The 27,559-nt window shown below is 40.6% G+C and overlaps 1 protein-coding gene across 1 annotated transcript in view; it reads right to left on the reverse strand.

Annotated features, from left to right (window-relative positions):
- CLSTN2 (calsyntenin 2) overlaps positions 1–27,266 on the reverse strand; it is a 357,738-nt gene extending 330,472 nt beyond the window's left edge. The window contains exon 1 of the mRNA XM_081192584.1: positions 27,021–27,266. Coding sequence (XP_081048710.1) covers positions 27,021–27,084 — 64 coding nt within the window. The 5' untranslated portion in view covers positions 27,085–27,266. The remainder of the gene's footprint in view (positions 1–27,020) is intronic.
- Positions 27,267–27,559: the final 293 nt, after the last annotated feature.

A 27,559-nucleotide genomic window follows, 5' to 3' on the forward strand; every position in this document is an offset into this window, starting at 1 on the left:
CGTCACATCTTGGGGCAGTGAATACTATAAGTATGAGGAAATGCATCATTTTTGCCATCTTGAACTTATGAGCAATATACTTCATTACACAGAGCTGGGTTGCATTGTGTTAAGCCAAACCATGGGTTAGCACAAATGATTGGGTTTCGGCAGAGAAGATACTATGCTAGTGTGAGCTAAACCATGTTTTGCTTTAGCATTTTATCCAAACCACAAGCTACAGTAAGGGTTTATTTGGAAGCATAAATTCAAAAACTATCCAGGAAACTAAAAACTTCCAGAAAGAGCCTAGGTTTGTGAATAAAATTTAATTTGTAGTACAAATTCAACATGTCATCTCTGTCCTAAATCTTCAAAGTTTGGTTGAGTTCCAATGTCACATTCATTTCAGATCCAGTTCCTTCTGTTGGGTATTCCATTGATATAAAACAACATATTACCAAGTGTTAGGTTGTGGGCGAACATAGCAGACGACACAGCGATTTCTCCAGAGCAGCTCTTTATTTGTAAGCTGAACAGAACTGAACAGCAAACAGCTCAGCCGGCCTGCTTTTATAGGCAGCCGGCTGTCAACATTGTAGCAACAACAACCCAGCGTTTCCCGCCTAAAATAACTGACGTGGACCTGAGTGAAAACTATCTACAGTATCCCCCTGCTGGCCCAGGGTGAGAACTTCAGTACATAGCACCAAGGAAGTATTGCATCATGCAACTTTGATTTTAAAATGCAACAATTAATTTCGTAGATCTCCAATGTGATTGATTTTATTTCTATGCCACGTTTCATACAAGTCCTTCATGTTAAGCTTTTTACTTTTATGCTCCTCTAAAAACAAAATGATGTCATGAAAATTGTCATGTATTTCTTAATGGTTAGGGCATCCAATAACTGATTGTTTTATTATTTATTAAATTTGTTAGTCACTTTATCTTGCCCATACCAACTCACAACCAAACTTAACTACTAGTTTGTCAGCTCAACAAAGCTATTCATAAAGATGAAAGTCATGTAATGCAGAAATTGGTTTTTTAAAATTTGTTTTTATTCCTTGAATTGTTTTCATATTAAAAGAACTGACCTCTGGCTCTCATGCCACCAGATGTGTTGTCATTAAGGTTCTCTTGAAGACACTGACTGTGTAAGAGCAAAGCTTTGTACACAACACAGGATATAAATATTTATAACAACTCTACAGGTGACTGTCACAGTGTAACACCTACTGCACAATAAAGACTACAAAGCAATTTTTAAAACCCGTAAAAGAATGATGTTCTGTTCCTTAAATAAATCTATTACATTTAGCAACTAATTAAACTGGAGCAGGCCAGATGCCACAGTATGAAAGTAGAACTTATAACACATTCAAAGAATCCTCAGGAAGAACACATAACCTATTCTTCAAGCCAGAAATATACTCACAACGACAGAGTACAACCAAATACAATGCTAAGTGATCTTAACAGAATTTTATTACAAGATTTTCAAATCCCAGCTCCCCTGGACCATTCATTCCTATTCATAATGGCTCCTATTCCCGTAGAATCTTTTGCATGTTCTAGAAAATTCAAACAACATATTGACAACTGCTAGACGTGTTGGTAAACGTGGCCTTTTGTGAATCCTGGGTACCATACTAGAGGAGTTATTCTAAGTGGCAGAAATTTATTCTTTTGGGCAGAATAAGTAGGAGGTCACTGAAGAATGTCACCCTTCAAAGGACAGATGAGAACATGTGTCCCTCTAAATGTTGTTGGATTACAACTCCCATCGAATTGGATACGATTAATTTGTATGTATATTATGGGATGCAGGTGGCGCTGTGGTCTAAACCACTGAGCCTCTTGGGCTTGCTGATCAGAAGGTCAGTGGTTCAAATCCCCACAATGGGGTGAGCTCCCGTTGCTGTGTCCCAGCTCCTGCCAACCTAGCAGTTCGAAAGCGCGCCAGCGCAAGTAGATAAATAAGTAGTGCTGTGGCAGGAAGGTAAACAGTGTTTCCGTGCGCTCTGGTTTCTGTCACATTGTCCCATTGCGCCAGAAGCAGTTTAGTCATGTTGGCCACATGACCCAGAAAGCTGTCTGTGGACAAACACTGGCTCCCTAGGCCTGAAAGCGAGATGAGTGCCGCAACCCCATAGTCGCCTTTGACTGGACTTAACTGTCCAGGGGTGCTTTACTTTACCTTTGTTTTGGGAAGGTTTGGGGGTTATGTTTGGTTTATCCTGTTCTTGTTACTGCCTGTTACATTTTTGCATTTTTAAAACAAATTAATCTTCCCCGACCATTCACCATGCTGGCTGGGGCTGATGGGAGCCATAGTATCTGTATCAAACTGTATTTCGGTCACAGACCAGCATAAGATAAAACATATGGATAAACTGAACACATAAGGCTTAAAACAAGTAAGGAATAAAAACTAAAAGGTGATTATATCATACATACTTAAAAATATAGAAACAGGGACAAACAGTTAAAAGAGACTATACGGGAGGGAGCATGAAGGAGCACACATCCTGCATTTTGGGCCTAGTTTGTGGCGCAAACCATTCTTCAATGAATATCCATCATGGCATCTGGGTTTTCATCTTGAGGTAGCAGGGAGGTATAAAGCTGTTCTGTGTGACCTGGGAAATTATATAGTATAGGCAAGATGAACCTAGCTTGTATATCTGTATAGTATTGGCGGGGGGTGGGGTGGGACATGTTCTGTTGTTTCCAGTTGCCCAGAGCAACATGGGCATTGCATTTCCTCTCCTCATACAATGTCTTCTGAAAGTGGCCTTCCTGGATGGCTGAAGGGAGGGCCTGGCAGTGGGCCAGAGTGAAAGCCCTTTGCTGCTTCGGAATTTCAAGGTTGGTTATATATGGCAATTGGTAGGTAAAGTGTGTTCTGGTTTCACTGATTAAAAATTTTGGTGACCTGGCTAAATCTGCTTGGTGTTCGCTATCTTCCACATGCTGTTTGATTGGTTTTTTTTGTTTTTTTTTTGTTTTGTTTTTTGCTTGTTCACACACACATGCCACGTTGAGTAAGATCTGCGGGGTGAAGCCTAGAGTTGTTATTATGTCTAACACTGCACGTTACTATGTCGTCTAGAAACTGCTCTTAATAGTTAAGGGATAAAGGCCACACGAAATAGTTTAAGGGATAAAGGCCAGTAATTTAGTGTGGCAAGGCATACTCTAGCCTCAATTTTTACAAATCCAGTTTTGAGACATACGGTAGCAATGGGGATGTGTTCAGGCATTTGTAGGGCTTATCTTAAGAATTTAGATCATACCAGTTCTTCTTGTTGTTTAGTTGTTTAGTCGTATCCGACTCTTAGTGACCCCATGGACCAGAGCACGCCAGGCACTCCTGTCTTCCACTGCCTCCCACAGTTGGGTCAAACTCATGTTCGTAGCTTCAAGAACATTGTCCAACCATCTCGTCCTCTGTCGTCCCCTTCTCCTCGTGCTCTCCATCTTGCCCAACATCAGGGTCTTTTCCAGGGAGTCTTCTCTTCTCATGAAGTGGCCAAAGTACTGGAGCCTCAGCTTCATGATCTGTCTTTCCAGTGAGCACTCAGGGCTGATTTCCTTCAGAATGGATAGGTTTGATCTTTTTGCAGTCCATGGGACTCTCAAGAGTCTCCTTCAGCACCATAATTCAAAAGCATCAATTCTTTGGCAATCAGCCATCTTTATGATCCAGCTCTCACTTCCATACATCACTACTGGGAAAACCATAGCTTTAACTATACGGACCTTTGTTGGCAAGGTGATGTCTGCTTTTTAAGATGCTGTCTAGGTTTGTCATTGGTGCGCAGTTGGTAAGGGACCCTAGTTGGGCACCATACACATGCTGCACAATGGATTTGACCTCAGTCAGTTTGAGGGCTGCAGGTATATATTGTCCGCCTTTAGTCCTGAAGTACCCGAGTATTGCATTTACACTTCTCTGGGCATTCCCTGCAACATGATCACTGTGGGCTTTTCTACTTCCTGAGGAGTGAAGGTTTATGCCCAAATGAGAGGTTTTCCACCCCTGCTCTAAAGCCAGTGGTGATGGAATGCCAAATGACTGCTGTCACGGGGTGGGGAGGAAATATTTTATAAGGAAATATTACGGAATCTTGTGTAAGAGGGCATGACTGGCTAGAACCCTGAGCAGGAGCGCCCACTTTCTGTGGCAGATCCCACTTGTATTCCTATTATTTTAATGATGCAAATAGGCACTGGGTAATCCGCATAAAAACCAAACTAGTGACCAACCAGTGAGTGGCAAATACATTTTTGCATCTCAGCAGCCATTCTTTTAGGGCTCCATTTCAACCGTTGTAAAAAAATTAGGAAATTTCAAGGTGGGTGAAACAGTAATGAATTGCTTCATGTCACTTTGGGCTAGCCCTATTGGACACCTTGCAAATTGATTGTTAGCCTCCTGTTATGCATTTGCCTGTCTACCATGGTTACGATGCTGTCAATTGGACTCAACTAATTATAGTGAACAAGTCTGTGACAAATAGCAAATTATCTCTTTCAGACTCCAAACATTAACAGGAATGAATGACAGAAAAACACCACTTTAAAATAAGAACATGTTCTCTCCAAAACCACAATCAAATTGAAAAGCTACTGGGTCATTTTAGATAAACATTGGAGTTCACAGATTTGTACGCTTTTACAAGCAGCAAGAGACAAACATTTAGGATTATCACTTATTAATCTTGTCAGTCAGAAATTCACAAAATAAAGCTGACAAGTAAATGTGCAGTGCTGAAGAAATACAAAATGGCAAAGCATACATTATATTCTTCTGCTTTTAATTATGTCTTGTCTCTGTTACCTCATGAGACAATATAGGCAACTGACAGACTTTGTCAGAATTGCCAACACCAAACAGATTTTGAAGTTGGCTCAGTAACGCAGAGAAATATATCCAATAGTCTGCTGCATTTCTAATGGTACACTAGAAACAGAAATGAAAAGGGTTGTGTATCTAGTGCAGCAAATACCAAAACAGATTTTGAGTAATGGGAATACAAAATGCAGCAGATGTAACTCACTTAGATGTAACTCACCCCAACAGGCACTACTGAAGCAACCAAGACTGTTATCAGTTGGAAGATAAGTCTTGTAGCTGTGGTCACAACTGTGCGCATGTTCCCATGTGTAGATTGCACTTCCAAAGTTTGCTATCAGTTTGGAATTGAAATCCACCCAGCAACACACACATACACACACAAATTGTGGTCACTACTATAAGGCTTCTGTTCCAGACTAGCCAGAGTTCTGAACAGCAGCACTCCCCTAAAGAGTGGAAGTATGATGCAGTCATGTTGCAGAAGGGAAGGTAAATCTCTCGTGTCATGTGAGTATTTCTCTGTATTAAGCAGATTCCAGGTAAGGTAATCAGAGTGATTGACTGTGTGATGATGTAAACGAAGAGAGATGAAACACATAAGCTATGATGTATTCATGTTAGGGGTATTTATTCAACTGGACAATCTTACCTTTCAAAAGAGTAGAAAAGCTAAAAAGGAAAAAAAGGTGAGAGTTTGTTCCTATAAAGAAAGACTTAAATAATTAATACCTTCTAGCAGCTGTGGGTGGGTGGGGGGAGGGAAGGAAGGAAGGAAGGAAGTGGCTAAGGATAAAGTGTGAGGTTTAAAGAAAAAAATGAATGTGTGTCAAGTAAAAAATTATTCAGAATACAAAAAAAATAAAGCCAAGCACTAAAGTTGATAACAAAAGGACAATGCATAACTTGATGGTGAAAACTCACAGCCACTGTTCCAAAATGAACAAAACTATACACAGAGACTTCTTTTATTAAAAATGATTCTAAGGCCTTAGAATAAATTAAAATCTAATTGTTTATCAAAAAGATGTACTGAACAGAAACTGATTTCCACAGAGAAAGGGTGTTGTTTTCTGGAAGGGAGGGTTTGTATTTGAAACTAATCAACCAAGAGATGCTTCATTACAAAAGAAAAATGCAGCATAACATCTTACTCTACTGAAAGGAAGAAAAATCAAAACTGTACTTCAAAGAACAACCTGGACATCTTTATGATGCTAATTAAAATTGATTTGGCAAATGCAAGAGCATAGTTTCGGAGAATGGACTCTTTGTTCTTTTATTTAGTCTGCCTAACCTCCCAAAGCATTTAATTCTAATTAGATAGAACCAGAAAACTGAACTGGCAGGAAGAGTCATTGACATTTCATTAATGTCTGGTGTTCCATTAAGCTGTAGGAAAAGCCCAAAGTAATAGCACTTAGTCCATACCTTCCTTGAACATTTAAATGAGCTATTAAATGCAGTTAAAGTGTTTTTGAAAAGGATGCCAAGTGGTAAAACTTCCAGGATGCTTGATCTAAACTATGTATATATATATATATTCAGACATTTCCCCATACGGAATACAACTGAGCATCACTATCTCAATACCGTAATAAACAGGTATTTGTGTCTGAACTCCCCATCTTCAGAACTGTTTGAATAAAAGCAAAATAGTCCTGAAATTTGAAGACCAAAATACTTCATATACTATTGAAAAGGAATCATCATGCAAGACCTAATTGAATTCAACAAGTTTGCTTCATGTATTTCTAGGCACCTAATCCAAGAGCAAACCTCATGATAGCTCTATATTAAAAACCTAGAATGCATTCTAACTCCTTGCTTATTTCCCCTCATCCAAGAGAAGTAATAGTATTATTCCCCAGTTCCCACAACCCTCAAACTCTGCTTTACAGTGCAATTTCTTCTTGTAAGTCTCCACTGTGTTCAGTGTGGCTTATTTTCATCATTCATCTTGTAGATACTGAAAATAAAATGTACTCTGGTACCCATAAGAAAAACAATACAGTATTAGTAATCAATACTAGGGGTGCCTCTCAGTTAATGGACACATTGTTTGCTCCTGCTACTGGCATGCTATATTCTGCTTTCTGTAGTTTAATGTGTGTGTGTGTAGAATGGGACTAAATGGCTGACATAATGGTTGACATTGGGCTAGGTAATTTGAACATCCATTAATGCCGGATGATCTGCTTTGTAAATCTCTCTTCCTGATTTACATTTGATAATTTAAAAAAAAAATTAAAACAGTCCTATTGCAGCTGGTTAAAAATTCACATATGTTGGTGAAATCAATGGAGCAAAAAAATATAGTATGAATAATGGGGTTAAATGACTTTTGAAGGACAAGAACAGCTATTCTGTTTCGCAGCAGCTTCACAGAAATCTCAGATTCCAGTTACTATGACTTTATAGCTTTTTTTAATAAAACCTAATGAGTGGGCACTCAACATTAACTCAACTCTTTAGACAGGGATAACATTATGAAGAGGACATTTTGCCATCATATGACTGCTAATAAAATTCCTTACAGGGACATTAATCTTTTCACCTCTGTTAAATCTTTCATTACTCAGAAATAATAAGTACTGGGAGTAAAGGGGAGGGGGACATGGAGGGGAAGATATAGAAGTCATTTAGAAAAGGATCTAAAATGTGCCCAAGGAAACATCAAAGCTATTATTTAAATTTTAAGGTATCATCTTAGATATTAAATACCACAATAAACATTATGATATTAGTTGTATGGAGTATTTCCTATCTTTTAAGAACCTTGTATTCAGAGAAAGACTCAGATCCAGCAGAGGGTTTTGCTGGGGAAATGCAGAGGTGTTTCAGTGCAGCCCCCAATGCCATATCCCCTACTGTTCCAGAGGATTTTCTATTCCGAAACAATAGCTTTTGAAGAGACACCAGGGGAAGGAAGGGTTGGCAAAAATTGCCTCTCTCCAAGTGGAGTTACCATGAGCAAAGTTGCACTCTTGCCAATCGGAAGGTCAGCGGTTCGAATCTACACAATGGGGTGAGCTCCTGTTGCTCTGTCCCAGCTTCTGCCAACCTAGAAGACACCAGAACACCATGATGGAAGCCAGAGTGCACAGAAACACCAGCTGCTGCAGTGGTACCTAGTTATCTACTTGCACTGGTGTTCTTTTGAACTGCTAGGTTGGCAGAAAGCTGGGACAAAGCAACAAGGAGCTCACTGCATCGTGAAGATTTGAAACATTGACCTTCTTATCAGCAAGCCCAGGAGGCTCAGTGGTTTAGACCACAGCGCCACCTGCTCCCTATATGTATAGAACACACACAACACAAGCTTGCACTTAACCTTGATAAATTAAATTACCGAAAGGGGTAATTTGTTGCTCTCATGGGTCACATAATCTGCCTGCCTGGGCAACCCATAATATGGATTACCATAACCACATGAAAATGATGGCTTCCAGTGGCAAGCTGGTACCTACTTTGGTCCTCAGCTTTTTAGAGCAGGACAGCAGTTAACCTAAGGTTTGGATTAGCATATTTTATGAACCTGGTCTCTCCTCCTTAAGCATGACCTTTAACCATAGGACAATCTTTGGCTACAAATTTTCTTTGAAGAGGAGAAACCTTAACCATGATCCTAAGTTCACATGACATGCTAAACCTTGGCTTGGCTGCTTCACTCCACTGACCTAAAAACTCTGGGGCAGAGCAAAGTAGCTGTTTATCCATGATATTGCTTTAGCATCAGAGAAACAGTGGCTTCATCCTTGGGCTGTATTGAATAAACTGAAGGAATCCAGTGGATACCTGTTTGAAAAAATAATGCAGCATAAATCATAACAGATTACATTAATTTACTAGAGTCTGATACAGAATCTAATTTAAAATCAGAATTATACTGCACTTCCCTTCTACTACATCAATTACCTCCATAAGAAATGCCTAGCTCTTACAAATTACAGCTGCTGATGCATTGGTTAAAAAGCTTCCTGGGCTTTTCAAGTTTACTTAAGGTTGCAAGATGCAAGTTGGGTATGTTTAGCCTAGTAAAGAGAAGATTGCAAGGAGATATGATAGCCATTTTCAGATAACTAAAGGGCTGTCATATGGAGGATGGAGCAAGCCTGTTTTCTACTGCTCCAGAAGTGAGGACCAGAACCAATGAATTCAAGCTACAAAAAAGGAGATTTCGACTAAATAATTGTGACAGCTGAACAGACTCCCATGAGATGTGGTGGACTCTCTTTCCTCTGAGGTTTTTGAGCAGAGGTTGGATGCAAGCCACCTGTGATGTATGATCTAGTTGATATTCCGGCATTGCAGGGGGTTGGACTAGGTTACTCTTGGTGTCCCTTCCGACTTAAAGTTCTATGATTCTAAGTGCCATTTAGAATTCCCCAAAATTTCACAAGTCTGTAAGGCAGCACAGTGAACTGCTATTTAGAGCAAGGGGTGTATGAATTGAAATAGCAGAAGCTTCACTGCACATGCAAAATTCACCATTCACTTTTCATGCCAACAATGGGGTCACAGTTGTAGAAAGTAGAAGGTGCCAGATGAGCAGAACAGGGATGAAACTTTGCCCCAAGTAATTAGTTGAATGGCATTTGAGCGAAATCTTTGAAAGCCAAGAATCAATTAAAACTGTCCCCCCCCAAAAAAAAACCCTCAATATATTTCTGCCTGCATTTGATGTAAGCATTCCTGCTATGATTAACATGATTTCTCAGCACCTGCCTTAAAAAAAGTCACTCATATGCAAAGCTTTGTTGATTAAGCAATCAGTTAATATTGAATGTCACTAAAGTCTCATTATCTCACCAAGTTGTCAAGACTGGATCAATTCCCATCCATCATCCTGAAAGACTACACTAAGCTTCACATCCAGATTCATGCAACTGATACTGTAATTAAGCAGCAGCCTTAATGATCCAGTCAGACAAGCCAATACTGCAAGCAAGTCTAAACCCAATTCTTCAGGTCTAGCTTTATGAAAAGTTGAGCAACTGTAAATAAATATGGCATATCAGACATGATAAAAACATTCAGTGCCACAGAGATACACTCTGCTTCTATATACAGTTGTCTGAAAATCATTACCATAATGAAAAAAATCCAACACATGTCATCATCATCATTAACTGAATGAATAAATAATTATCTTTCTATCCTGCCTTTCATCCAAAAGGCACCAAGGGTGAAAAACATCAAAATATTACAATGCAATTTAAAATAAAATAAAAATATGTTTAAAACAACTGAAAACCATCTAGAGACACCTAAATCAATCATAAAGCTCACAATTACTAATTTCAAGAGTCCCATTACCAGTATCTTTCAGCCATTAAATGCATGGGTAAACAGGGATGGCTTACATTGTAAGTCGGTAATGGGGCAGACAGACACATCACATCAGAGCAAGCATTCAATGGTGACCCACTGCTGAGAAGCCCATCAGACTTTACTTTTTCTTTAGCATTAGCCAGTATCTCTCCCTTGCCTCTCAGCCCCATTCCCTTGCCTCTGATCGCTTTTTGCTATAGTCTTTGGAATAGCCAGGACATGTCATAGGAAGGCGCAAGCCAATGTCCAATGGAATTTTTGAACACAGTGGTACCTTGGTTTGCAACCGTTTTGGATTACAACTATGTCAAACCCAGAAGTGTGTGTCCCTTTTTTGGATTACAACCTTTTCTTTTCTTCTCTTTTTTTGGATTACAGCCGTTTCTTTCTTTCCTTTGAGGCCCCATTGGCGAAAGCGTGCCTTGGGTTACAACCTGTTTTGGTTTACAACCAGACCTCCGGAATGGATTATGGTTGTAAACCAAGGTATCACTATACTATGAGGAGGGTTCCAAAATAGCCCAAAGAAAATGGCCTGAGTCTGGGGTCAGTTTGTCAGCCACTCCTTCAGGACCACTAATTTGGATAGGGAGAAGAAAAGATGGAAGGAAATGGGATCCTGCCAAGCACCTAAATCTAGCCGTGACTGGGTACTAGCACATTACAGCGAGAAGTGCTTTTTGCTTCTCTGCGTTCACCCTACAATCAGGACAGGTAGCCACTTCTCCCTACCTTTTTGTATTTCATTAGTTTTACTTACCTTTACCTCTTGGAAGCCCTGAGCACAAAACTATTTCTAGGTGAACTTTTCCCACTCCTGGTTTATTTAGGCTGCATACAGACCATAAATTTCAGGAATCTAACACCCTCCCCCAAAGAATCCTAGGAACTGCAGTTTACCTGTCACAGAGTTACAATTTCTAGCACTCTTAAACTATAGTTCCCATGATTCTTTGGTAGAGTGTTTTAAATCTTGGTCCAAACTGCACACAATAGTGTGTATGCAGTCTTAATCTCCTTTTGGTTCTGATGGACTTAACACCTGTCCCAGAACTCTCTGTATCTCCATGGTTTCTAGGCAATGTGGGATAGGTAGTCACTTACAATTTCCTCTGATTTCTGTAGCAGCATTTCAAGTTGCATTGTTCTTTTATTCCTTGTCAGCCATTTTGTGCAAACATTATAATTATAATGAACTGTGATTACTGCTAATTCCCCAAGCACAAAGATAATATTTGCAGTTAATGGGCATTGCTAAATTTCCCAAAGATAAACCATGTAATAGTTGCATGTGCTGTGTGCAGTCATCTGTAAACTGCTCCATGAACAAACGTGTATGTTAGAAGTTCATATGTAGGTGTGAAGAAACACAAGGGCAGTAGTAGATCGTTGAATGCTCTCAAAACACTGCTGAGGTAAATTCAGTCTTAAAGCATCTCTCCCTCCTTCCATTAGTCCTCTTTGAGGGTTTTTTTGTTTCCTCTTCAGATCACATAAATATTTTGCCTTTCCTTAGCCCTCTTTGTTAATCATTTCCTTCTAGCGCTCCTGAATAATAGTTCTTCCTGCAGCAGCCTTTTTCCACAGGTATTTTTCCATACTAAAACTTTAGTGCTAAACAAAAAAACAGCTACTATCAATAATTTGGCATAGTATTTATAGCAGACCCATTTCTTCATCCACATCAGAATTTCAGAAAGCCATGGGTCAAGTACAGACTAATCCACTCCAGGACTTTCCATGGGCAAGCAGGACAAAGGGAATTCTGCAAGGAAGAACATTGGTCTGCACGTAACTGTATGCAAAGCAAGAACTCTAAAGTAAAATTATACCAAGAGCAGTGCAAATCCAGATTCTTATTTCCAAGAGCCACAGGATTCTGAACACAAATTTGTGTCCCCAGTTAAAATATATTAAAAATGTGTTTATGTGAATAGATCGCTGCAGAAACAGAGCTTAGTGGGGACTGAGTGAGGTGGTGGATGTGGTGGCAATATTTGTGGAGGCTTTTAAGTACAACTGCATCTGTTGAACAGTTGGTATAGCGTGATAAGAGCAGAAGTGTGATTTTAACATTTATCCATTGTTAGGTAATTGGTTAAAAAAAAATACCATGATACTTCTGAAAAATATTATTTGCATGGCTTGCTGCACTGCTAAGCAGCCAAACTGGAGAATGACTTTTTAGTGAAGAGGTAGGTGAAAACACTGTTGCCAGACAAAGTGAGGAAGAGGTCTGTGAAAACACCAACAACAGTCACATGAACAGTTTCATTTGATATATTTTCTCATGTCTTTGTAGCCCAGCAGGAAACAAGGACAGGGTGACACAGAGAACGAGGATTAAACGAGACTACCAAACTTGAACATAGTGGCAAAGCACATGTAGCACAAACTGCAATTCACAAACCAAACCATGGTTTCAGATTCTGGTTCGTTGACATCAAACAAACTTTGGTTAGTGAGCCGAGCCAGGTTCAGACATACAAATATAACCCAGAGTTAAACCAAGCAAACTATGATTCAGCTTTACATCTATGTGCAAGAACACCAGCACTCTCCACACTGGGCCAACCAATTACACCACACCAGTGAAAAGTAGGTGAAATTTACAAATAGCTATTGGGGGGGGGGTTCTGCTTCACAGGATTGGGCAGGATCCTGCTTTCTATAAATGAGATCACAAGAGAGAATAGTGAAAGGCAAGGAAGGAAGGAAGGAAGGAAGGAAGGAAGGAAGGAAGGAAGGAAGGAAGGAAGTCTACCAGGTGTATAACCAGTGCTTTTTTCGGGGGGTACTCAATGATACGCAGCACCAGCACCTCTTTTTTGTTGTGGTTAAAAAGTGTGACACATAGTGTAACAACTTCATGGTGAGTACCAACACCTATTTTTCTAGAAAAAAAGGATTGTGTATAACTATCTTATGTTAAATCTTAAAAACAAAGACAACTTAATTAACTGTAGGGAGTACACCAGTTTTAAGAAATCAGTATCTTAACTCATTTTCAGTTATTTTTCATATTTTTTGCTTCCCCAAAGCACTTTAGAAACTGAATTGTACCCAATGAATCTTTCATATGAGCTATAGAACTTAAACATTATGCAGACCATACATAAGAGTTAAAGGAATAAGATTAGCTGCTGAGCATGACCTGCTGTGTATGTTTTTGCTTTGCAGCAGGGAGCATGAAGTCCATCTCAGCAGAAATAATCTGCTTGTCCAGAAATATTGCTAGGAAAATATAGTCTGTTTTAATGAAGTGAAAGAATTGCTGGGCACAAACATGGAAAGAGAACAAGAGCAAACAAAACCTAAGCTGAGGAAAGTCAACATGGCTTCTGAAAAAGGAAGACACTGCCAAATACTTAGAATTCTTTTTGAGTACATGTACAAATGTGCAGACAAAAAAATGTTCTGCAATGTTAGGTATGCATTTGTTTTGCTACAGAAAGTATTGATCTAATTTGTAGAGTTTTTTTCTATTCTAATCAATTCAAGAAGGTTCTGGAAGCTTCTCTGTGTGATACAAGCTGGAAGTTTCCAGCTGACAAGCAAGATTCTATTCTGCCTAGAAACAAGCAGAAGGTTCCTGAAGTTTTGGTTATTCCTTCAGAGAAGCTGAACAGCCGGTTCAAACTGGTTCTGTTATCTCTTCCTGTCAAGGTCATGCTGACTATAAGAACAGGCCAGAAGGAGCCAGAGTTTCACTTCTATATATCTTTTCTTCTGGTGTGGTGGTTTGTATATAGAATGCTTATCTTAAGGTTTTATTGTACAGTGGTACCTCAGGTTACAAAGGGTGGCGCTGTAGGCTAAATCACAGAGCCTAGGACTCTGGTCAGAAGGTCGGCAGTTCGAATCCCCGCCACAGGGTGAGCTCCCGTTGCTCAGTCCCTGCTGCTGCCAACCTAGGAGTTTGAAAGCACGTCAAAGTGCAAGTAGATAAATAGGTACCGCTCTGGCGAGAAGGTAAACGGCGTTTCCGTGCGCTGCTCTGGTTCGCCAGAAGTGACTTAGTCATGCTGGCCACATGACCCGGAAGCTGTACGCCGGCTCACTCGGCCAATAAAGTGAGATGAGCGTCACAACCCCAGAGTCGGTCACGACTGGAGCTATGGTCAGGGGTCCCTTTACCTTTATCTTTACCTCGAGTTAAGTACTTAAATTCATTCCGGAGGTCCGTTCTTAACCTGAAGCACCACTTTAGCTAATGGGGCCTCCTGCTGCTGCCGTGCCGTGGGGGAACGATTTCTGTTCTCATCCTGAAGCAAAGTTCTTAACCTGAAGCACTATTTCAGGGTTAGCGGAGTCTGTAACCTGAAGCGTATGTAACCTGAAGCATATGTAACCCGAGGTACCAGTGTAAATAAAATAGAGCTACTTTCATCTTAAAGTATACATCCAGAAAGGCTATTTTGGGTGGTATAAGGATTTTTAATATCTAGCCTGGTTAACAGGATGCTGTGTCCTTAGAAGGCTGCTGTGACAATTCTGAAAGACACTTTAAGCTGCTCATCTCAATAGAAACTCAGGTGCCATTTCTGTGGCAGGTCTGAATGAGGTGTATATTATCTGGTATAGTATTATAAGATCAGTTTCAGCTTCTAAGGCCTAGTGATGCAGGCAGGGCACTTGTGGCCATTCAGTAAACTACATCCTCCATTGAACCTTATCCATCATGTATGATTTGAGTGAGCTTGTTTAACCAGACTGTGTGACTAACTCTTTGGGAAGGAGTGGCACCAGCTACACTTAGAAGGGCTAGTACTTAGAAGGCCACTTCTCAAAAAAAATCAAAAAATAACTCTGGACATAAATATTCCCTTTTTAGGGAAGATGCTGTTCAGCTATAATCGCACTTGAAGAGATCTGGGCACATTCCAATCTGGATTCAGGACTGAATCGCCCTTGGTTGCCTTGATGGATGAGCTTTATTGCCCTTGACATCCTGATGGAAGAGGACAGATGACTGCAAACCTGTTGCTTTTCCTTGATAACTCATCTGCTCTGAGCAGCAGATCAAGTAAAAGACTAGGATCCACCAAGCTGTAGCATGCACAAATATATCATGTTTACTAGCCCCTACTTTTTCTCTCAAAGGCTTTCAACTTTGGGGTCGAAATCCAAATATAGAGTTAGCATGTGTAAGTATACTGTTTTCAATAAACCTGAAATGTACATCAGATGTTGTGCCAGGAGTTTTAAAAGAATCTTGGGATTTATAGAGGTTAATTATTGAAAAGGTAACTGTAAAAAGTCCACATATTTGAGGATATAGTAGAATCTATAGTGATGTGTACAAACTATCTCAATTATTTGATTGCACAACATGAATTGTCTGCAAATAGGTATTGAAGTGATCTGGCCAAGACTCAGTAGGACGTTTACAACATGGAACAGCTCCAATCGAATAGTCTCTGATATGGCAAGGCTCCTACCTACTGTGCTCCCACTGTCCCATGGCACAATCATTGCATAGATTCTCAGTTTAACTAGTTGTCTGGTTCCTTCCCCACTGTTCCTATACTCACTCCTTACCTTCGTGTTTTCATACATGTTTTCACAGGATTCCAGAAACTGCAGCATATGCTGGTTTCAATACTGTATATATGCAAAAAAGAAGCAACTAAAAAAATTTCAGTTGAATGGTTTGGATTCAGACAAAGCTAGTTATGCTTTAGTTGTTCCCAACAAAATAAATGGAAAAATTAGTAATTATAAACTTAAGGCCCATTTATGTCAATGGGACTAAAGAGTTCTGCATTTTGGGATATCTCCAGTGCCGACAAGGTGTTACTGGGAAAGGAAAAAAAACATGATTAACTAAATTCCAATTGAATCAGAAGCAGCTATGAAGGTGTTGGATAAGTGATTGGAGGCAGCAATGGACTAGATGAAAGAACAAGTTCATAGCTGGAAGTCCTCATTGTTCCACTGGAGTCCCAAGTGGCCTCTGAGCACTTATGCCTGGCTTAGGCTGCTTGGCCAGCCAAAACCACTTCTGGACCAGGATAGCCTGGTCTACTAACCTACTGTGGAAGATGGTCAGGAAGCAGCTGTCAGGCTAGAGCAGGGGTCAGCAACCCGCGGCTCCGGAGCCGCATGTGGCTCTTTTACACCTTTGCCGTGGCTCCGGGGCGGATACTAGCGAGGGGAGGAGGCACATTGTGCGCCCCAACACTCCCCACTGTGGCGGGCACTGTACTGGCTGTGATGTCACATGGGGGCGGTGCGTGCGTTAGTCACGCACCGTCCCGACGTCACCTTCCTGCCCACCCGCTACATTGTAAGGGGCATGTACGCTGGTCACTGCATTGAAAGGGGGCATGTACGCTGGTCACTGTTTTGAAGGGGAGTGAAGAACACACACAAAAAAAGGTAACTTGTTAATTTAACGTTTATTTCTATGAGGAGGAGTAATTCTGAGGGGTCAAACAAAGAAATAATTTTAAAAAGTGACAAAAAAGTTATTTTTATAATGACGAGTTTTGCGGCTCCCAGGTTTTTTTTCCTTCGGAAATGGGTCTAAGTGGCTCTTTTTTCTTAAAGGTTGCAGACCCCTGGGCTAGAGAGTAGGCAGCCCAATGAATCACTAGTCTTGGAAGTGCTGCAACTTGCTGCCAGTGAACTAAATGCATTAGTACTAGCATGCAAAGCTGTAAATGACTTTGGGTCCAAGTACCTAAAGTAGTGACTGCCCCCACCCCAACATCAACCACTTCAGGTTTTACTACTGGCAGGTAAGGTCATGTTGGTGGTTGTGCTCAGCTGGCACTGACCCATGACCAGGTATTGTGATGCTCACTTACAGAATGTCCTCTCTGGTGAGAGGCAAATTCTCCCCCATTATTAATGAATCAGAAGAATTTAGAAAAATTGTTGTTCACCCAGGCGTTTGGTGGTTGAAATATATTGTTTAAAGCAACATTGAAAGTAGTTGTGAAAATATTTGGCGTGTTTTTAAAATGTTTAAAGAGTTTCAGGAGGAAGGGCAGGATAGAAATCGAATACATAGTAACAACAATGCCAGGATCTGAAACTGCTTCCTTGTTGCATTAAACAGGGGATTTACTCACTACCTGCTCTTAGAACTCACTCTAGTGAACTTAAATTGCCTTCTGTGAACTGCTCTGAGCATAATGTATTTGTGGAAAATGTGTTATATAAATAAACTAACTATAGCTAGTGGGAACTTCAAAAAGATGCTTGTGTTGAGCTCTCTCTCTCTACTTACTAGATATGACTTCTTAGCCTAGAGCAGCAGCACTTCACAGAACAGGAGGATGGATTTGATTCTACCCTTTATTTCTAAAATGACCATCTCCAAACTGGGTCTCCTAAACTGTTCATTACAAATAGGAGCCTACTAACTTCTTGAAAATGACTGGCTGGCTGTGTATTGCTTTGTTATTTGTGGATAATGGGTAAATTCTGTTTAACCAACTTTTCAAAAGAAGCAGCCCTTGCTGGTTTACTATTTAGACATTCCGAGCGCTCACACATTTATTTACTTATTTAAATATTTATAACTGCACTTCCATAAAAATGCAACAAGGCAGTATACACCATTCAAAAGTTAAACAGTAAAAACATTAGAAAATGATACGTGTTTTGCCAACAACATGTTAAAGAATCAGGGATGATTCTGTTTACTGTTTCTGAGCAAAGGGGCACCATGTTTTCCTCTACAACCATCTCATCTGTTATCCACGACTTCCCAGATAAAATATCTAATTGTTTGGAGATTTAGCACCCTGGAGTGAATTTCATCAAATCCTGCTGATTTGAATTCATCCAAATAGGTTTAGCCTTTCCTGGTCTGCAGTCCGTGTTGTTAAAATTATATTAACCATCTGGTCACAATTCATCCTTTTCAAATGATAAAACAAGATGAACACAGGCATTCATTCATCTATTGTAAGCAAGGTCATATTCAAGGTATATCTAGGGTACTGGTTTATTTCAATTTTTTAAGCTAATATAAGCTTTTGATCGAGAATGCATGATTGTTTGGTGACATGCTAGCATAAATCCACATTTTGTATGGTCCGTTTTTCCTCAATTAAAATAGTTTGCATATTCCTTTGCATTCCTTTTTATTTTATAATTTTGTGACATGAGGGTACATATATCAGCATTTCATGGAATGTTATTATATTTTATGTCTGGTTTTAATTGTTGTTAGCCACTTTCTAGTGCTGTATCACCACTACAAAGGTGGGATCTAAATGCATTTATACATTACACATAAAAACACAGAGCAAGATGTTCCTTAAAAGATTCAGGGCCCAGGTCGTTCACATGTTTCATTGCACATTGTGGATAGGAATTTAGTTCATCAGAATAATTCCTATCCGTAATGTGAATTTCAGTTATTTTGTTGTCTTTTGGTGTTTATTATGTTGAATTTTTAATTGAAAAAGGAACAGTTCAAGCATAGACCCGCATATTCCTTTCTCTACTAAAGCTTTCATATTCGGCCTTCCCTTCACTAGTTTCCATGGACCATTTAGACAATATAGACAGCTATAAACAGCCCAGAGTATGTCAAAGCAGTATAGAGAATCTCTTACATTTTAGCTAGCTGTGAAAGAACTGGGTGAAGTTAACAAAGACCTTTACAATTTATTTATTTCTTGAATGAATAACTATAGTAGATAAGTTACTATTCAATTTCAGTTGCTAGGATATGTTAACTTTGTCTTTTTTAAAAAGCCTTACTCTAAATAAGATTGCTATTCAGCTGCCTCATAAATATCAGTGCCTTCTACCCTATATTTATCTTTGGCAGTATTTTTGAAAAGCTTAGCTGGGGACAGTAAATCAACCTTTTCTGCAAGCCATCTTAACTTGTTCTACCTATCTATATGTTGAAGTCACCATTTCATTTAACTAGAGTACATTGTACAGTCCTGCTGACACAACATACAGTGGTATCTCTTCCAACAAGTTTCCAGAGCTTGTTTCCAGTACATTTATAATTAGAACAAGCATCATTCGTGTGCCTGCTAAGAGCAACTGCACGTATTATTTTTCATTATTTATACACCTAAAATCATTTGTCAAATGTGCATTTATCAATACATGACCAATGTGCATAAAACTGTCAGGTTGTTATTAGCAGTCAGGTTTAGGTCTTCAGTGCAGCCTGCTACCGACATACTTTATAGTCTTTATCTTGGCTACAATTCCTGAAATATCTATTGCTAAAACCATGTCTGTTTGAGATTTCTGAGGGCACTGCATACGCCCACATTGCCTGTTCATCATGCTACTATAGACATACTACAACATAAACATAATTAAAATCATAATTAAACTGCTGTACTTTCACTTAAAATTTTGTTAGACCTAATGGATTCATTGAGGCAAAGGTAAGCAGCCTGCACTTAAGCTGTGATTGGAAAAACCTCAACATGAGAACTGGAAAGAAAGTAGCGTGGCTATTTATTATTATTATTTTAACGGCAATTTAATAGGCAAAGTAGATTGCTATTTCCATAACACTGCTGTTTAAATGCATGTTTGGAGAATAATCCAGAGCTTATCTCAAAAACCAAAAAGTTGTGTGAAGGAGCCTGCAATCTTGCCAAATAATCAGGTTTCTCCTATGTAGTGAGCAGTATGGATGAACAAATACAGCTCCATGGCAGATCTAACTGAATCCTGTGCATGCACATACACACACATACTGCTTTTTGAATTGCAGTTGTTACTGTGAGAGAATGCAGAGGATAATGGGCTCCATCTATACAAAGGCTCCTTCCATTTATTTATTTATTTATTTTATTGCATTAATTAACCTGCCTTCTCCCTTAAGTGTTAGGGTGCAGCACATTATGACACAGTAAATAAATAATCAAATAGTAAACAACAGCACAACCAATATAATATCACCAAAAGTAGAATGAACAATCAAATATCCCCACAAGCTTTAGAGGAAAGGTGACTTGCAGGCCTTCTAAATACATGCAGAGTTGGCACTAGGCACACATCTACAAAGTAAAAGTTACAAAGTCTGGGGGCTACTGCAGAGAATGCCCTCTCACACACCACCACCCCACAGATTTCTGAGGGTGATGGAATTGCCAACAAGGCAATAACCTCCTCTGCCAAGCTTAACTCTTACGTCAGTCAAGAGGACAAGGCACTTTCAAGTATTTGCAATCCCAGTTGTTTAGGGTTTTGTATGTCAAAGACAAGACCTTGAATTGGGACTAGGATAGGTAGAAAATGCAATTCTCTCAGAAGCAGTGTAATACAAATTCTTCCAGCCAAACCTGTCAGTAGTCTAGTTGCCTTCTCCACTGCTTTCAACATTCTGAGTTGTCGTCTTCAAGGAAAGCCCCACATGCAGCACATTGCCTGGGAGGACAGAAGTGATATTTTGCCAATTCCATTTCTCAATATAGCACCCAACAAACCTCTAGGGTATTGTGGGAGGTGGTGCTGAACTCCTCTCAGGAAATGCTACCACTGGCCAAGAGGAAAGTCTGGATCCAACACTATGGGATCATAGTTTCCAACCAATGCAGACTGAACACTCACATTATACCAGTACTGCAACAGATGGTGTCTGAAAACAAGATGACACAAGTCATAGTGTATGGCTTGCCAGGAGGAAGAAAGAAGACCATCAACTCAGAATGCTGCTGGTTCATGGCTCTGGTTTTATATTAATACAAATGCTTCTCCAAGATTAAAAAGTATCAAGGTAACAGGTGATAATAACAAAACTGAGATGGAGTGATTTATATTTCATCCACTATCTGAAAAGCATTGCAATGTGCAGACTCTGCTGTAGGTTCAACAGCATACTGTGGCACCCTACAGCAAATTCTTAAAAACAAACACAAATTTTGTAGTTACAGATAGGTAGCCGTGTTGGTCTGCCATAGTCAAAATAAAAAAATTCCTTCCAGTAGCACCTTAAAGACCAACTAAGTTAGTTCTTGGTATGAGCTTTCGTGTGCATGCACACTTCTTCAGATACACTGAAACAGAAGTTGCCAGATCCTTCTATATAGTGAGAAGGTGGGGGATCTGGCAACTTCTGTTTCAGTGTATCTGAAGAAGTGTGCATGCACACGAAAGCTCATACCAAGAACTAACTTAGTTGGTCTTTAAGGTGCTACTGGAAGGAATTTTTTTATTTTGACAAATTTTGTAGTATTTCTATTTGGATTATTTTTTAAACATCCATGACACAATATCATAGCTACTCATGAGGAGAAGCAAGATATAATCATTATTGTTATTTAAAGAGGGAGACAAAGCAAGAGGAACAAAACAGTTCACAAATATTATTTGGTTTAATTCCTGTAGCACAGCCTTCCCCAAGCACGGCCTTCCAGACCAAACTCATAGTCTTCCCTGATTATTGACCATTCTGGCTAGTCTGAACAGTTGCACGTCAACATCAGGAGAGAACCAAGTCGGGAAAGGCTGCTCTTGCTAGACTCTTTGAATATCAGAAAGTCTCCATTATCTCTCCCCAAGAGCGGTATTTCTCATCCTACATTCTGTATACATTTATTAGTGCTTACAGATTCAGACATCCCTCGTATACTTATAGAATCCTCCATGATTTGTTGTGTTATTCCTGCTTTTCACATTTCTAATAATACCCATATTTCCACATAGCCATCATTCCAGTAAGAACCAATTCACAAGTTGACATGGCTTGTTTGAACTGAACTGTGCTGGAGCAACATCACTGCCCCACCACAAGCACAAGTTGGATCACACCTAAGCTACCATAGGACAGGTGTGCATGGTGCACTAAATGAAAATTTCACTGCAAGTTCTGTTAGGCACAAAGAGCCACCACTATCGTAGTTTAGGTGAAATAGATTCATTCCCAGTGTGATGATCTGTTAGCATTCCCATCTTCCATAGTTCAACTGAAGAGGTTTTTCCACTGATCTGAATGCCTGCTACTCCAGTTTAGAACCTGCACCTACAACATATTATCTAAATCTACTCTTGGGCAATAGATCCAAATTTCTCTCTAAACATTGGGGAAAGTCAGATTTACCTTTGAGATTAAAAAAAAGCTCAGCAAGAAATACATTAAGGAGCACAAGAAAGGATCAGTATTTAGGATATCAGTGTGCATTCTATGTCAGCCTGACCAAGTAGCTTCAGGAACATTTTGCATGAAAGATTAGGTATATATTTTAAAATGTCATTAAAACAGACACATCATAATCTATCTGTGTGGTGTTGGTGGGGAGAAATACGTATAGTTGATTTTCATCTACATCAAACCTCATTATTTTAAAAGGTACTACTTTCTTTAAAATTGTATAACCTTAGGCTGTATTAATATTTCACAGTTTAGCCAATTAATTTACCAGATGAAGAAACAAGTTGCAGTTCCAATCAGTTTGCTACTGATTTTTTGTCCATTTTTCTCACAGATATCTTATTAAATAGCATTAAGGACAATTTGCTATTAAGGGTAGCTATTTCCTATCACCCCTGCACTGGGCTAGCTAAAATTATATATTTTCTTAATATAATCCTCTTAAAAGTAAGAGGGGATCTTCTTTGAGGCAAGTAAGGCAAAATTGAGGTTACTGTTCAAGAGACCTTGAATTATGCACTTTGAGAAAGAGGGCAAGGGCAAAGTTGCAATTTAAAGAGACTGAAATGAGGATTTAGCAAATCTAAGTATTTTCTTCAGTATCTGATACAAAATATTGTAAGCTGCCTTAGGGACTGACACTTCATATCAGATGTTCTCTAGTGCTGAGTAACTCCCGCCAGGAGTTTTCTTTTTGCATAGCTTACAAAGCAAGGGAAAAGATTCATAGTGCAAGGTCACACATCTACCATACAAAAAGAGCTGCTGTAAGAATGTCTTATATAAAAATAGCCAATGACTGCAAGCCCATGATGTACAGCAACTTAACTTTCAAGAAATCCAAACACTGTAGCAAGTTTAAGTATTTCCAGTAATACTGAAGAGCCACGGCTCAGTGGTGGTGGATCTGCTTTGAATGCCTAAGTTCCCAGGATCAACCATTGGCACCTCCAGCTAGAACGGGGTGGTGGTCCTTGAACCTGTGACTCTATAGGGTGGCTGCCAGCCAGTTTGTAGACATTACTGAGCTAGATGTATCAGGTGGGCTGACTAGATATGAGACAGCTTCCTAGAGAGCCAGTGTGGTGTAGTGGTTAAGAGTGGTAGTCTCGTTATCTGGGGAACCGGGTTCGCGTCTCCGCTCCTCCACATGCAGCTGCTGGGTGACCTTGGGCCAGTCACACTTCTTTGAAGTCTCTCAGCCCCACTCACCTCACAGAGTGTTTGTTGTGGGGGAGGAAGGGAAAGGAGAATGTTAGCCGCTTTGAGACTCCTGAAGGGGAGTGAAAGGCGGGATATCAAATCCAAACTCTTCTTCTTCTATGTTCTCAATACTAGACTATATCCTAATACAGACAATCAGTGGTCTGGTTCCTATGACATGGTAAACCAGGAGACATTCCCTGGATTAAACAGACATTCATTCATGAACCAGGCAATAAGCTTTAAGCTCCTCAAGCTTTGTTCTTATTTCCATTATTATTTTAAGGATATTATATCCAAAACACCCACTAACCTATATCATAGGAGTATAGGGGCTTCTTGAAGTATCCTGCGATCAAGTAGCCTGTGTTAAGCTAAATATCTACAAACAATATGACTTATCACATTAAAGTAGGGCAAAATGTCTTGGTAACGCCAGTTTATTAGCTTCATCTAATGGCGACAACTAGCAACATCTATCACAGCAACTGGTGTGATAGCAAAACATTTCTCTACTGTGAACAATTTACTCTAATGTCAGTGAAGTGCCCTGCATACAGATTTATTGCAAGGCATAAGGAAGAAGGAAGATGGCTGTAGACATATTCTAGTTTATTGATATATAGACTGCAACTTCATTGAAGGAGAGAGGTGTATTTTTGTCCGTATTACTCAGAGAAATGCCAAGTACATTGGTGGTGACAAATAAAATATTTGTAATAAATGTATCTGATTATACAGACCGAAATGTGAATATATCTCAAAGTTATACTGGCTCCCTTTTGGTTGCAGCTGTTATGGACAGTTTGAGATATTTGTGATCTGCCCTTCACCCAAAGTGTTCTAGGGCACCAGACAACAAAGATTCAAAGCATGATTCACAATAACTTAAATTAATATAACCCATGTCATAAAATTCAGAATACCAAAATTTACTTGTAGACACAAAGTTGTTTTTTGGAAAGGTATTATTGCTCTTTCCAAGGGCACAGAATATGCAAGCAGACATGCTTGTGATGTCTCCAAGCAAAAGGATTCAGGTATAGAGTATGTATTTTCATACATCCAGAGTCCTTACACTTTACAGATAAAGAGGGTAAGTCAAACTACAATTGGGAACAATAGCCAGTTCATGCTACTGTTTGCTTCCTGCATCATCCCGACAGAATCACACAAAGCGCAAAACTTTAGCAGGCTAGGTGCTAAGAGGATATTCTCAGAATGGCAGTGGGGCAGAGCACCTTTGTAGCAACTGGTACCATCCCAGAACCACAGCAGATAGAGATGTGTTTGTTCATACACAGAACAAGTCAAAGAGTCTGATAGTTCTCTTCAGTAGCCAGTACAGGTAGTGAGCACGTGAGTTGCTCAGTTACTTATGTCTTCTTTGACACTGAAGCCTCTGTGTTTTTCAGCAGGAAATAACAAGAGGTGGACTGACTTTCAGTTCTCTCTTGCTAGGTAAACCAAACAGTAAGTCAGCTGTACAAAGACCTCAAGGTAGGCAACATCCTCCTTCAAGCTACCAAGCAACTCACTTTACATGCGCGACCCCAAACATAGCATATTTGAGGGGGGAAATCAATTAAACATATCAAGCATTCTTTGCGATCATAGTACCTTTCATCTAGATGTTCTACAGCTGCTCTTTATAAAGAAACCAAAACTTGAAATTCTCACACGTATTTACACAAATGAAAACAAAATCACAATGGGAAAGCATAATACCCTGTTGACATCTTTTTATGTCTCTATAATGGTCATTAAAAAGTCTTCTTATATCAAGCACTAAACATCATGTAAAATTGTAGAAGTCTAACAATGCACTTTGCAGCCCCCCAGTGGTAAAGTAGAATTCGTAACTTTGACAGAATTCATATGTACCAGTTTTTATGAAATAGCACTCCTCAAACACCTACAGACAAAACTCTCACATTTGCCAGAAGGAAAATCATATGGGGGTTATTTTAAAGGAGATAAATAGAGGGACAACTGCCAGCTGCTCTATTTCTGTCCATTGCTTGTAATCTATATTGAAATCAAACTGCATGCAAAACACAAAGATTATAGTAATTGGGCTGATGACCTCAGTGCCTTGTGCTCAAATAATCTATATTTATGCTGGTTCTCAGAGTATAGTCCTCCAAGTTCCTGTGAATTAATGTTAATGTTATGTCCTAAGAATACACAAACAGCAATGAACAAACTTTCAATTCATAACTATGGTATTTACTGTCTTTAAGAAACCATGACATTTTCAAAGCTGTGCTTAGTAAAGTTCTCACCACTTCTGCTTAACACTGAACAGTTGGCATCCTAGAGAAAGATTCACAGCAGAAACGCAAAACAGAGAAAGGGAAATCATTTACTTTTTGAGAGCCAAGGTGAACCACAGATGTCACCAGCAAAACTAGTTGGGTTAAAAACAGAAATTACTAATGCATACTATCAAAATAAATCTATGAATAACATGTTTCATCATAGAGGGAATACCAAAAGCCACCTGGGGTTATCTAAGCAGTTTAATGCTACAGAGACTATTATTATTTTCCCTGCCAAGTTTTCCTTTCTCTCTGACAACATTGCTTTCCATTGGAGCAACACCATAGTAAGGGTGAAAAGTCTTAAATGTGTTTCATACTGAACCAAGGAGGAGTATTGCAAAGTGGAATGAATGGAAACTTCAGGGCCAAGTGGACTCCCCCAGCTAAAATGAAAAACGAGTATTTTCTGTGCTGGGAAGGCTACGTCAATGTTTTGGTGTATTCAACTTTGCTGATGTAAGAACCGAAATACCAAGTTTCAGTGTGTACTACTGTACACACAACCGATCTTCCCTACCGATTCGAATACCCCCTTCAAATAAGCCCTTTGGCCAGAGGTCCACGCAAAACAGACTCCTTTCTAGACTGGAGCTCCATCAGGCGAATAAACATTCCGCCCCAGTGTCGCCTCCTCGTTTGCAGCCACTGGCTGCCTTTCGCTCAGCCAAGCAATCCGTTTCAGCCCCGCCAGGGTCAGAGCGCCCGTCTGCGAAGAGCGATGCGTTCGAGGCACTTCACCTTCCCAGAGACTTCGCTCCTGGCCCAATCGCGGCAGCGCCAGCACGCCTGCCCAAGTGCCCCCCAACTCCAGCAGCTTCCCCTCGCCCTTCCCCTCAAACTTTCCCCGGCTCTTCTTTCCCTCAGGGATGCCTAACGGTGAGGGAGTCCCTCTTCCTCGCCGCCTCCCACCCCACCCCCTCTTCGCTCTGCGAGGCCAGCGAGCTTCCCCGTCTCCACCTGCCGTTTCCAGGTGCAGCCAACGAAGCTTCCCCGCTCCCCTCACCAACGGCAGCCCAAGCGAAGGAAACTCCTCCGGCGCGCCACCACAGCCTCGTCAAGCGCAACAAGCCCGCCAGACACAACAAACGCTGCCGCCGGCGCCCTCGGAGTCGCCCCGGGAAGGAAGCGCGGGCGACCAGGCGGCGCCCCTCACACCTGCGCGCAGCCTGGCTTTGCTGGGAAGGAGGCGGCGAGGCGAGGCGGGAGGCAGGGAAACTTCACTTACCTTTGGCGGCGAGGAGACTGGCGACCCCGCACAGGAGCAGCGCCCACTCCCAGCACTGCCTCATCCTCTCGGCGACCGGGTCGAGCAGGACGCGCTTTCTTCTCCTCCTCGGCTTTTATCACAGCTGCTGCCACAGCCGTCTCCCTTCGTCGAGGCGGAGGAGGCTCCGGGCTGCGCCGCGCGCTCCCTCAGACCGCTCGCGTCGCTGGGCTGTGGCAGCGGAGGGAAAGGGAAGCGAGGAGAAGCTGGAGCGTCTGCTAGAGGAGGATGACGGCTACTGCTCAGGCATTCGCAGGCTTTACTGCCAGGACCAAAGCAGCTCTCCGGCTTTCAGCGCGGGACTGCTGCAACGTCACGGGGAGGAGAAGCGTGAATATTCATGAGGAGGAGGGGGCGGGGCGCGGGGGGGGAAAAGAAGAGACGCGGCTGGAAGGAGGTTCGGCGCGCGCAAACTACGGCGAAGGAAAGCACGCATGCAGAAGGCTGCCACTTTCATTCCGCAGGAATAGCCTCGGAGTTGGGGGCTTTAACCTCTTCTG

This window comes from Podarcis bocagei (genome assembly GCF_964188305.1).
Source record: "Podarcis bocagei genome assembly, chromosome: 4".
Classification (NCBI taxonomy): domain Eukaryota; kingdom Metazoa; phylum Chordata; class Lepidosauria; order Squamata; family Lacertidae; genus Podarcis; species Podarcis bocagei.